We start from the raw sequence: 12,546 nt of genomic DNA on the forward strand, positions 1-12,546 counted from the left end.
ACCCTTACCCCTGGCCCTGCCTACTTGCCTCGCGAGTCCTAATGACAGGGGACAACTGGACGGCAATCCCTAACTTGGAATAAGTGCAGGGATGACAGACAGACAAACAACAGGACATGAACGGACCGAGTCAATACCAGGAAAGCTGCAAAGTACAAATGGAGCAAGCAGAGAATTGTCAGGAGAAGCCGGGGTCATAAATACCAGGAGAGCAGAGAAGTACAAGAGGAGTCCTAAGAGAGTAGTCAGGTGGGAGCCGAGGTCACAATACCAGGACGGATGCGCAGTACAGGAGGATCAGGCAAAAGGATGGTCAAGGAACATGATCAGGTAAGTATTCAGCAGTCCAACAAATACCAGGAACCTAGAAATTAACAGGCAACCTGTAGCCAGCAGGCTGCCTGTATTTATAGTGGGGAGTGAGGGTCATGTGACGTGGCCAGCGTCACATGACCGACAGACCAACCAGTCGAGCACCGAGTGATCAGCTCGGCGCTCAAGGCAGACTTAGGAGCAAGGAGCCACCCAGCTAGTAAAGCCGCCCTGGGAATGAGGTCAAACACAGAACCTCATTCCAAAAGCTAAGCAACAGTTCTGCGGGTAATGGGGGACCGAGTGCACCTTCGGAACCCCGTGACACAGATATAGTCCTTACTTCCAATGCTACTCTGACCTTTGAAGGAGATCGTTGGATGGTGTTGCTGTGGAGCTCTTGTCCGGCGTGGACTGTTGTGTTTGGGATCGCCTTCTCTGCTCGTGACTGGATAAGTCTATCTCTGCTGTTGTTTGTTTTTTGCTGTCTTCCCCTGTTGTTTTCCTAGACGTGAGTGATGGTGACTAGCGCTCCCATCGGCCTTTCCCCAGTCCAGTCTTGTTAGGGCGACTGAGGGTTTAGGCATCCTGCTCGCCGCACGGGTTCACACCCCGTCTAGGGTATCAGGGCAGACAGGTGCCAGCTTAGGGTAAGTCAGGGGTGGCCATTCTATTTCCCATCCGTAGATAGGGTCCCCCTTCCCCTCCGTCTGGTGCGACACGACTGCTGCTGGGATAGCGGTCGTGACAATAGCAGTGGAGAAATTGCTCCAGGGCTTGGTTGGAACGCTTAGCGGCACCATTAGACTGCAGATGGTAGGCTGAGGAGAAGGAGAGGTGAACACCCAACTGAGAACAAGAGTCACACCAGAACCTAGAGACAAAATGGCTCTGCGGTCTGAGACAATCTTCTTAGGCAACCCGTGTAAATGGAAGACCTCCCTGGCAAACACCGAGGCCAGCTCCTGAGCGCTAGGCAGCCTCTTAAACGGAACACAGTGGAACATCTTGGAGAACTGATTGACAACCATGAGGATAACCGTGTAACCTCGGGATTCAGGAAGTTCAACAATAAAGTTCATGGCCAGGTGAGACCAGGGACGCTCCCCATTGGGAATGGGATGCAGTAAACCCAAGGGTAGGCGGCGGGAAGATTTGTTCTGCGCACAGACAGAACAAACAGCCACATACGCGGCAACATCAGTGCGGAGAGACATCTGAACTGACAGGAAACAGCCCAGGACATCTGGTTCTTACCAGGATGACCGGCAGTCCTTGAATTGTAGTACGTGCGCAACAGCTTGATGCGCAACCCCTCAGGCACAAAACATTTGCCAGCAGGTCTCACCATGGGTGCATTGGACTGAGCAGCCAAGATATGATCGGAAGGTATGACTTGCGTCGGCACGAAGTCCTCCCTGGACAACTCAGAATACTGGCGAGACAAGGCATCAGCCTTAACATTCTTGGAGCCGGGCAAATAGGAGACCACATAGTTAAAACGAGACAAGAATAAGGTCCATCTAGCATGACGGGGTGTAAGCCTCTTGGCCTCTGAGAGATACGTCAGATTCTTATGGTCGGTGAGAATGAGAACAGGAACTCTCTTTGAGAGCCAGGATGATAGCCAAGAGCTCTCTGTCTCCAATCTCGTAATTGCATTCTGCTGGAGCCAGCTTCTTAGAGTAGAACCCACAAGGAAGCAAGGGTCCATCAGGTGTCCAACGCCACTCCTGTCTCAGACGCATCCAGCTCTAGGACAAAGGGCAAACCAGGATTGGGATGAGACAGAATCGGAGCCGATGTAAAAGTAAACTTTAGGCCCTCAAAAGCCTGGGAAGCAGCAGGTGTCCAATTGTGGGGATCGCTGACCTTCTTAGTCAGATCTGAGATCGGTTTGGCCAATGCGGAAAAGTTCCTGATAAATTTCCGATAATAGTTGCCAAACCCAAGGAAACACTGAATAGAACGGAGACCACTTGGGCGAAGCCATTGCAGAACTGCTGAAACCTTCTGAGGGTCCATGGAGAATCCTTCAGCAGAAATGATATAGCCCAAGAAAGCAACCTGAGACAGGTGAAATTCACATTTCTTAAGCTTACAGAAAAGCCCATTCCTACATAACTGTTGAAACACCCATCTGACATCCAGGTACTGTAATTCAATGGAGTCCAAATAAACCAAGATGTCATCCAAATAGACCACCACACATTGCTGCAACATATCACAAAAGACATCATTAATGAACTCCTGGAAGACAGCGGGCGCATTGCACAAGCCAAAAGGCATGACCAGTGTAACGGATCTCCTGGCACCCCGACTGGGTACCTCCGTTGATGGTTGCTCCTAGTGCTTCCCGAGGGCTCCAAGCACTCAACTTGACACCATAACCACCACAGACCCCACGAACCGCCGCAGCTTGGTTGGGGTCTCACCGTCCTCCACCCACGCTGGACCCAAGACCGGGCTTCAGCTTCCAGTGGGTGAACCTCTCCTAAATCCAGAGAGCAGGAACCATGAACAAGCTCTTACAAGAGCTTATACTCAGGGGAGTATTGTGATATAGCAATCCCCAAGACTGTAGTTATCCCATCCCCCAAACATGAGCCAAAACTTCATGAAGGGGTAAAGCAGGTCTCTCTATTGAACACACAAGCATTGACTTATATACACATTTTCCAACAAGGGTACCACCCCCGTGGACGTGGTTGGTAACTGAGGACATAACATAGCAACCAATCCTTTACAGTTTAAACACAAAAACTATACATTCAACAAACACAATGGCATTGTCTGTGACGCAATTAACAAACACAATGGCATTGCCTGTGACGCACTCAATAACAGAATAGGCATTGTCTTTGACGCAATCAACAAAATACAATTACCAAAACACAATGGGCTCTGCCTGTGATACAATAACCAAACATAATGGGCTAACTTAATCACTCACAGGCAGAAAACACACATTTTTCCCCAAAACACAGAAAACACCTCAAAACCCCACATATCCCCATAATTTATATATCCATGGATAACTCTGATCTGGGAGAACAACATATCCAAAAATCACCCAGATCCGAGCAGGGTTTCCTGAATTCCATGGAAGTTACATTTGGCTGACCGCAAGCATGGCTTTCCTGCCCAAAACAGTGCCACAGATTTAGGCTGTGCGTCCGGTCTACCTTCTCCTTCAAAGTTAGTATATGGGCCATAATCCTGAGGCAAGAGGCTGGCAAACAGAGCTCTCCAAAACCCAGTGGCAAGGTTATTTTTGCCACAACCAGATATTCATAATGACCGGTTCTGGTGTTAAACGCGGTCTTCCACTCATCACCCTCCTTGATCCTTACGAGGTTATATGCTGCCCTTTGGTCAAGCTTGGTAAAGACCGTTGCTCCCTTGAGGCGGTCCCACAATTCGGTAATCAATGGAATCGGATATGCATTCTTGACAGTGATGCTACTGAGACTCCTATAGTCAATGCAAGGGCTCAACTCGCCTCCCTTTTTCTTTACGAAGAAAAAGCCAGCACCCGCTGGAGAAGTGGACTTGCGAATGTGTCCCCGGAAAAGCACGTCCGCAACGTACTCCTCCATTGCCTTATTCTCTGCAACGAAAAGAGAATAAACTCTGCCATGAGGGGGAATGGCATAGGGTTGCAGATCTACAGCACAATCATAGGGAAGATGAGGAGGAAGGGCACCAGCGCACATCTTGTCAAATACATCCAGATACTCAAGATATTCAGGAGGCAACACAGAATCCGAGGAGGTACAAAGTACCTTAACAGGCCCATTTATGCAAACAGCGCCATACTGTGGAGACCAAGAGAGGATCTCGGCCAACTGCCAATCAAAGGTCGGATTGTGCCTCTGAAGCCAAGGGAACCCCAAAACCACTTATTAGTGCGGGGCCAAAATAACCTGAAAACAGGTAGATTCCCTGTGAACAGCCCCAATTTCCATATCAACCAGAACACTCTCGTGTGTAACCTGCACCGGTCACAGAGGTCTCCGATCAATGGCCTCGATGGCCAGTGGAGTAACACGAAGCTGCAGGGGTTTGGAATTTGCAGCAACAAATGTACTGTCAATAAAATAACTGCCAGCACCGGAGTCCACCAATGCTTAAGTAACCGCTGTGCCTCTGTCCAGGAGAGGACAACTGTGATCAGCGATTTATCTTTACGGTAAGCTGGGGACGAGGAAATTCCACCCAAGATCTGCCCCCCAACAGGACCTTAGGTGCGATCGTTTCCCGTACGGGTCGGGCATGACTTCAGGAAATGCCCACTGAGACTGCAATACAGGCACCGGCCCTCCCTCCTCCTAAAGTCCCGCTCAGCCTCAGAAAGGCGAGTGAATCCCAGCTGTATAGGTTCACTGCCAGACGCACCATCCTCAGGAGGAGTGGGAGGTGAGGGAGGAATGGGTGGGAAAGAAAACATAGGAGCCAATCTGGTAGGAGGCCTCCGCAGGCGCTCCTTAAACGACGGCCTCTCCCTGAGCCTGGTATCGATCAAAATCATCAGGGAGATCCTTAGCCGCAACCTCGTCCTTCAATGCATCAGAGAGACCATGCGTGAAGGCAGCCACCAGTGCCTCATTATTCCAATGCACCTCTGCAGCCAGGGTACGGAATTCAATGGCATATTCAGCTATGGTTCATATACCCTGTTGAATGGACAGGAGTTTCTTTGCAGCAGAGGCAGAATGAGCAGGTATATCCAATACCCAATGAAAGGAGGAAACAAAACTCGGGTAATCGCGTATCACAGGTTTATCGTTCTCCCATAAGGGATTCGCCCAGGCCAAGGCCTTGTCCGAGAGCAACGAAATCAGGAAGCCCACTTTGGACCGTTCAGAAGGAAACGCCTGAGGGGCCATCTCAAAATATATGCCCACTTGGTTTAGGAAGCCACGACACTGACTCGGTTCATCCCCATATTGCTGCGGCATGGGGGCTGAACCAGTCATCCCTCTGGAAACAGGGACCTCAGCTGCAACTGCAGGAGCAGGACTGGCAATGGGAGCAGCAGCAGGAGGAACTACCGGCCCAGCAGCACCAGGAGGAAGGTGTACGGTGCGTGCAAGCAACGTCTGCAACACGTGAGCGAACTGACCTAAAAGGTGATCTTGTTAATCGAGCCTGGAGACCAACATAGAGAGCGTGGGAGTACCTGCATCAGCAGGATTCATGGCCCTTGCGTAATGTCACGGGAGCCAGGAAACCAGACCACATGCAAACGCAGGTAAAATAAAGTTGTTTATTTAAAGGAACATAAATAAACATTCATCAGGGACAGCGAGGTTAGGAAGAAGCCGGTCAAGTGCAATGCAGGTAGTCGTCCAAGCCGGAATCAGGTCCAAAGCGGGTATGTCTGCCGATGCGGGGTCGAGAGCAAGAGGAAATGTCAGCCAGGCTGGATCATACACAGGAACACACAAGGGGCTCAGACTGCCAGAGATGCACCTTGGAGAACAAACGCAAGGGCAATGAACCTGAAGCCTGAGCAGACTGATATAGTCAGGTGTTGCCACATCATCACTGTGCGACGCCCAGGCAGCAGGCAAGTGGTGATGCACTCAGAGTTTATAAGAGAATGCAGTCTGCACATGTCCAAAATAGCGTCACCATGAGGACAAGGTAAGACCTTGACAGTTGCTTTCTTCATATTCTATATAGGGGTGATGTGAGGAGTAGAAAAAGGGGGTCATGTGAGGAGTAGAAAAAGGGGGTCATGTGAGGAGAAGAAAAATGGTGGACGTGGATGGAGACCGGCCAGGGAGGGGAGATCGAGGTGCTGCTAAAACAGCCTTACCCCATTTTCCCATCCACCAACTGGCTCCCACCCTAAAAAACTCTAAGAATCTATAAGAATCCAAACAATTTCATCTCCGCATTCAGGCCAGTAGGTACTAATGTATCAAATTCAAATATTTTCCTAGATTCTGCTCTAGACATACTTGCGAGATGGTTTCCTCCTCGCCATGATTTCCAGATTTTTTCTAGGGCCAGAAATACAAGTGAAGTGGGGTCTTTATTATGGTATTGTTTGTAGTGTTGTGAAACTGTATGATTTTCAAATACATCTTTAATGTTGTTGATATGTTCAGCTACACGTTTTTTCTGTGTTCTCTTTGTATGTCCAATATATTGTTTATGACATGGGCATTCCAAAAGGTAGATCATATCTGTCGTATTACAGGACAAATAGTGTGATGGAATGAACTATGGGTAGAGTGTACCTCTAAAGTCTTGCTCGGAAAATTTGTCGTTCTACAGTTATTACACATACCGCATCTGTGAAATCCCTTTGAGAACAACCAATTGGAATTTGTACATAGTCTTTTCTTTTTTTGGATGGTGCTACTAGCAAACCTAAATTGGATGCCTTTGTATATGTAATAAGGGGCTTAGATGTCAATATTGATCCCACAGTTTGATCCTTTAATAGATGGTGCCAATGTTTTCCTATATTTTTCTCTATTTTCCGGTGTTGCGAGTGGAAATGTAGTATAATTCGTAACTGGTTATCTTGTGTATTTACCTCTTTTTCAGTTGTAAAAAATGTATCCCTGTTCATATCTCTCACCTTCTTTAATGATGTTTCTACTATCTTCTCCAGATATTGCTTAGTTGCAAATTGCTGCTTTAATGTTGTGGTTTCCTTTTCAAATTGCTCGTTAAATCTACAGTTCCTTTTTAGTCTCCTGAACTGATTAGTCGTTATGTTAGAAAGCCATCTGGAGAGATGGCAGCTGGAGTAAAGGATATAACTATTTTTCATAACAGGCTTGTGGTAAGTATTACATAACAATTTCTGATTATTGATGGGGATATTTAAATACAAAAATTCAATGTGGGATCTACTTGTATTTGTAGTGAACCTCAGGTTGTTTTCATTCTCATTAATCTGTTGTAAAAAGGTCTTTAGACGCTCTTCTGTACTTGTCCAAATGAAAATAATATCGTCAATGAATCTATGCCAGAGTACCAGATCTGGCCCCAGATGTGGATGAATCACCTCTGCCTCCCATTTGGCCATAAATAAATTAGCATAACTGGGGGCGAATCTGGTACCCATGGGTGTACCCCTTTCTGGACATAGAAATCTGACTCATACATAAAATAGTTATGAGTCAAAATGTATTTGACTCCTTCTATTATAAAGTCAATCTGGTTTAACTGTACCTGGCTAATGGTCTGTAATTGTAACTTTAATGCTCCCATGCCTTGATTGTGATCTATAATAGTATAGAGGGAGTTCACATCCATAGTTTACCAATATCCAGTTGTCACCAAAATCCACTTGCTCTAATGTTGATATAATATCAGTTGTGTCTTTAATATAGGATGGAATTTGTTTAACTGTCGGTTGTTATAATTGGTCTATGTATTGTGACAAATGGGAGGAAATGGAACCTATGCCTGATATCATGGGGCGTCCTGGGGGTTCATTATAATTTTTGTGGATTTTGGGAATACAATAGAAAATGGGTAAACGTTTTGGTGTCCCCACTATGTATTTGGGTTCACTATCTAGTAAAATCCCTTCATTGAGTCCCTTATCACAATATGATATAAGTTCCTTATAATATTCAAGTGTGGGATCACTTTTACATTTTTTGCATGTATCTGATAATTGTCTTATGCATTCTTTGTTATATTGTTCTGTATCTTGAATGACAATCGCTCCACCCTTATAGGCTAATCTGATTGTGACATCCTCTTGTTCTTGTAACTGCTTTATAGCATCAGTTCCACGTTTAGTTAAATTATTCAATACTGGCCCCTCTTTTTATTTCCTAATCTCAGATTCAATATTTTTCTCATTGCTAATCTCTTGTTTTAGGTAATTTTTAGATTTTACTTTCAAATCAGTGTGTTTGTATTTGGTGGCAAATTCTACGTGATTAGGTGTATTGGGATTCTTCATATAATATTTCTTTAAACAAATTTTTCTAATAAACTTCTCTATACTAATGTAAGTGCTAAATTTGTCTAATGTGGTCATGGGAGCAAATTTTAATCCTTTGTTTAGAAGGCTAGTTTGTGCTTCAGATAAACAAATTATGCTCAAATTCACTATTGTTGTCTTCTATGGGCGTGCTCTGTGTTGCCTGTGTGAGATTCTTGTTTCTTCTCTTCCCTCTCCGTATCTTTTTTCGTTCTGTGCACGTGTTCGGGGGTATGTTTCGTGACTCCTCCCTTGATAATTCTGGTCGTAATTGTAATCCATGGGTCGTCTCTTCTCTAAATTGTCCATGTGTTTGTGATGTCTGTGTTTGAGATTGTAATCGTGTGATTGTGGTGTTCTCGCATATCTCCTTTCTGGTGACCTCTGGTGTATTTCTTTGGTTTTTACTCTGTGATGGGGTGGAGTTTGGTCGAAAAAATGTGGACTTGCAAGTCACTCAAATCGGTTAGATGTCGGGATATTATATTGTTTGTATGTTTGATTTCTATTTAGGTCCGTCTCCCTCTCAGTCACATTTCTGCTGGGAGTCGTTGTAGTAGTATTATCTATTGCTTTCAATGGTGGGCTTTTCAGTAATGGACTTTTCTTTATATTCAGTTTAAATGTATTTATTTTTTTACTAATTATTTCTCGTTCCAAATGATCTAGTCCTCTACATGTACGTTCTTGACATCTAGTATATTCCTCATCTTGTGTTAATGTATATATTATTACTCTCAATTATGCAATTTCAATGACGGTCTGTTCTAGAATTTGCATGCGTCTTTTAATAATCAGTTGTATTAATGACCGTGATTGTGTATTTTAAATGGTACTCCATTCTGTGTAGAAATCTTCACTGTACAGATCTTAAGATGGGTCTTTAGTAATTTGTAACCCTTTAGGTATTATCCCACTTTCTAAATATTTATTTAAGGATTTGATCTCCCATTTTTGTTTGAGTTGTCTATGTTACAATTTCTCTAAATCCCTAAATAAGTCTGTGGTATTCCTTACTGTAATAGTTTGATCATTCGTATTTACCACTTCTTCAAATACAAATGTGTCTACTTTCTTAACTTTATCTTCCATGTGGCTCCAGATATCCATGGTGTGCAAATTGGGAGCTCAACTGATAGGGTATATAGTAAAAAAGAATAAAGGTTATAAACAGTGGCTCACCAACGAGCACTAACCATAGGGATGGTGTTCACTCCTAGGGCCACACCCTCTGCCCAGATAAGTAAGTGCAATAAAAAGAAAAAAAAATTGAGGGCACACAAAATAACTGGATGACACACATTTTATTGCACACATATAAGAAAATGTTTAATCAAGTATTTCAGACAATGATATGAAACTTCAGAAGATCCTGACCTTTGATAAGTACATGCTAATAGCAAGTTGATTTACAATGGCCATTATTTTTCAGACAAGAAATAGTGACACCTGGTGGTTAAATGAGAGATTCATAACTGATGTGTTCAGATATCCAGATAACCACCAAATGGAAATAAGAGACAGGTGGATAAATATGGTCTAGAGATTTATTTGGTGCCATTACCTGCATGCCTCATCATCAGTCTCTAGAAGTATTTCATGCCCCACTATTTTAGTTGTATCATACTTGTATCCTACAAAAATATGTTTATAATGTTAACCTTGTTTAGGGAAACTGGTTTGAGACAGCCACCCAACATTGAATTGAAATGAAGACTTCTTGGTGAGTTGTCTTCTCAAAGAAGGACATTATGCATAATACTGTATTAAATCCCAAATCTGCTGTGGATAAAGAGGTGGTCTTTTGGAGAGGTTTCACTGTCTTCAGAATCATCACCCCCACCCCTCCCTTCCCACTGGTTTCTATTCTCCTTCAATATGTGCCCTTCTCTTTGTTTAGACCCTTAACCTTTAGGCATTGAAGTGTGAAAATTCTTAGTGATCACCATAAATCCATTCATCAAACATTCACTGGGTACACTACAACAGTGCTTGATCAATAAGGTTCCTGGCACAGCAAGGATGGTTATTAACTGATTGAGCCGGCCTGATGAAATCTACTTCTTTATCATCTTCAGTGAACTCAAACAGCCCCTCGTGGTAGCTCGTTTCACACTTTTCCCTTTAGGTCTGCTGTCTTCATCATCATTGGGTAAACCTGGGCATCAGGCTGGAAGAGTCCTTACCTCCTAACCACAGTTCTACCTAAGCCACGAACTCCGGAAATGATAGATTGAAAAAAAAAACCTGCAGAGAGCTATAGCTGTTAGGGGGCTTATTGGCCTCATGAGTATCTTGTTTTCACACTTTCCTTTCCAGAGTTCCAAGTTTAGAGAAAACACTGCTCCTAAAAAGGGTTTTATAAGGTTGGAAAATCAGGACTGCTTTCTTCAAAAATAGCACCACAGCTGACCGTATGTTATTTCTGGTATTGCAGCTTAAATTCCACCAGTGAAGTGTACAAGGTTATCTTCTACCAGGGAAGTATATGAGGTTATCTTACACCAGTGAAGTATACAAGGTTATCTTCTACCAGGGAAGTATATGAGGTTATCTTACACCAGTGAAGTATACAAGGTTATCTTCTACCAGGGAAGTATATGAGGTTATCTTACACCAGTGAAGTAAACAAGGTTATCTTCTACCAGGGAAGTATATAAGGGTTATCTTACACCAGTGAAGTATACAAGGTTATCTTCTACCAGGGAAGTATATGAGGTTATCTTACACCAGTGAAGAACACCAGGTTATCTTAGATTATTTACCTCAAACATGTGGCTCTCTAGCAGTAGTAAAACTACAACACCCAGCATGCCCTTACAGTCTGTAAAATTTAACATTTTTTCTACTAGACCATAGAAGGTTTTCGACTATGAATGTACAATTTAATGAACAGATGAACAGAATGGATACAATCCATTTGTCATTTAATATAACAGTTGTATAGGCAGGAAAATAATCTGATATGCTGTAATAGGACACATTATTTTTATAGTTATTTAGTCTATCAGTACTCAGTTTGCTTTACAATAATCGGAAGCTCCTACAGGATCAGTTACATAGAAGCGTCTTGACTTAATGTTTTTGCTGTGATATTATAACACGTCTGAAGACAGTAGGCACTGGAGGAGTTAAATGAGGCAGGGCTAAGGATCCCGAGGACAGGGATCCATGCTCGGAGAAGCAGGCAGCTGAAACTGTAAAGTACGCTCTGATGATTTCTCATGCTGATGGAACTGAATTAAATCCTTCCTCTGTCTTTTCCAGGATTACTTTGTGGTGTCATATAAATCTGCTCTATGACAGCACATCACTGAAGCTGGCATTGAAGGGGACGCTTGATGAATATGACCCTGTGGGCTCATTGCCTTGTTCAACTCATTACAGTGTGTTCCTTCAACTCTGGTGAGTAACCTGTCATTGTTATACTTGCTTCTTGTATTGTGTCCTTAATACAGGTTCTTTTGGGCGTCCATGGGCGTTCTGCGGAAACTTTAATTCTAACAGATGGAATTGTACACTCAATTATCTACACTTTAAAGGTGTAACATATTGAGAGTATGGCTTGGCATAGACAACTAGATTTGGCCGCAATTCTACAGTCATATAATTTTTCGATGCTCATCAGTAGAGAGATATACATTTAAAATATACAGGCAATGATAGAAATACTATTTGATACTGAAAACCATTCCCATTTTATTTTACACTGCTTATATGGCGCCCACATATTCTACAGCGCATTACATTGTTCCCACTCTCTTCTATCTCAGACACATTCACATACCCTAAAAAAAGACATTTTATGGACAGATTGTTAAAAATATACTACATTATCATGCAAATGTTTCAGGTGATGTGTGGGAGGATGGCTGAAATACTGATGTAGAAAATCCCTTGTGATTGAATATCTTTACATTGTGTACTGTGTACACTGTGTATAAATCAGACTGCTGCTGGAGGATGGCAGTCCATATGGTGGATGGCTACAGGACACATTCATCAAATCTACAAGATGGCTACTTCTGACGACAAGCCTGTATGATTCCTTGAAGAGCAAAGTAACAGCTTTGTTCAGAATATCACAACTTCCCTTCTGCCAAAAGTCCTATTGTAATATAAGGGTAGTGTAAAAATTGTGGGCCAAAGTGAAACTATTTTCCAAGTGTCACATTTCTTCTGGATGCCAAATGACATGATCCATGTAAGTTCTGCATGAAAGCCATCATTACCTTTCTTCTTGTTATCTAGTTTCAAAACTGAATATGCTC

General features: G+C 43.4%; 1 protein-coding gene across 1 annotated transcript in view; it reads left to right on the top strand.

Moving 5' to 3' along the window:
• The first annotated feature begins 11,458 nt into the window (after positions 1 to 11,458).
• Positions 11,459 to 12,546, top strand: part of CHRNB3 (cholinergic receptor nicotinic beta 3 subunit) — a 58,605-nt gene continuing 57,517 nt past the window's right edge. The window contains exon 1 of the mRNA XM_040420474.1: positions 11,459 to 11,680. Within this exon, the coding sequence (XP_040276408.1) occupies positions 11,617 to 11,680 (64 nt within the window). The 5' untranslated portion in view covers positions 11,459 to 11,616. The remainder of the gene's footprint in view (positions 11,681 to 12,546) is intronic.

The sequence above is a fragment of the Bufo bufo genome, chromosome 2 (assembly GCF_905171765.1).
Source record: "Bufo bufo chromosome 2, aBufBuf1.1, whole genome shotgun sequence".
NCBI lineage: Eukaryota > Metazoa > Chordata > Amphibia > Anura > Bufonidae > Bufo > Bufo bufo.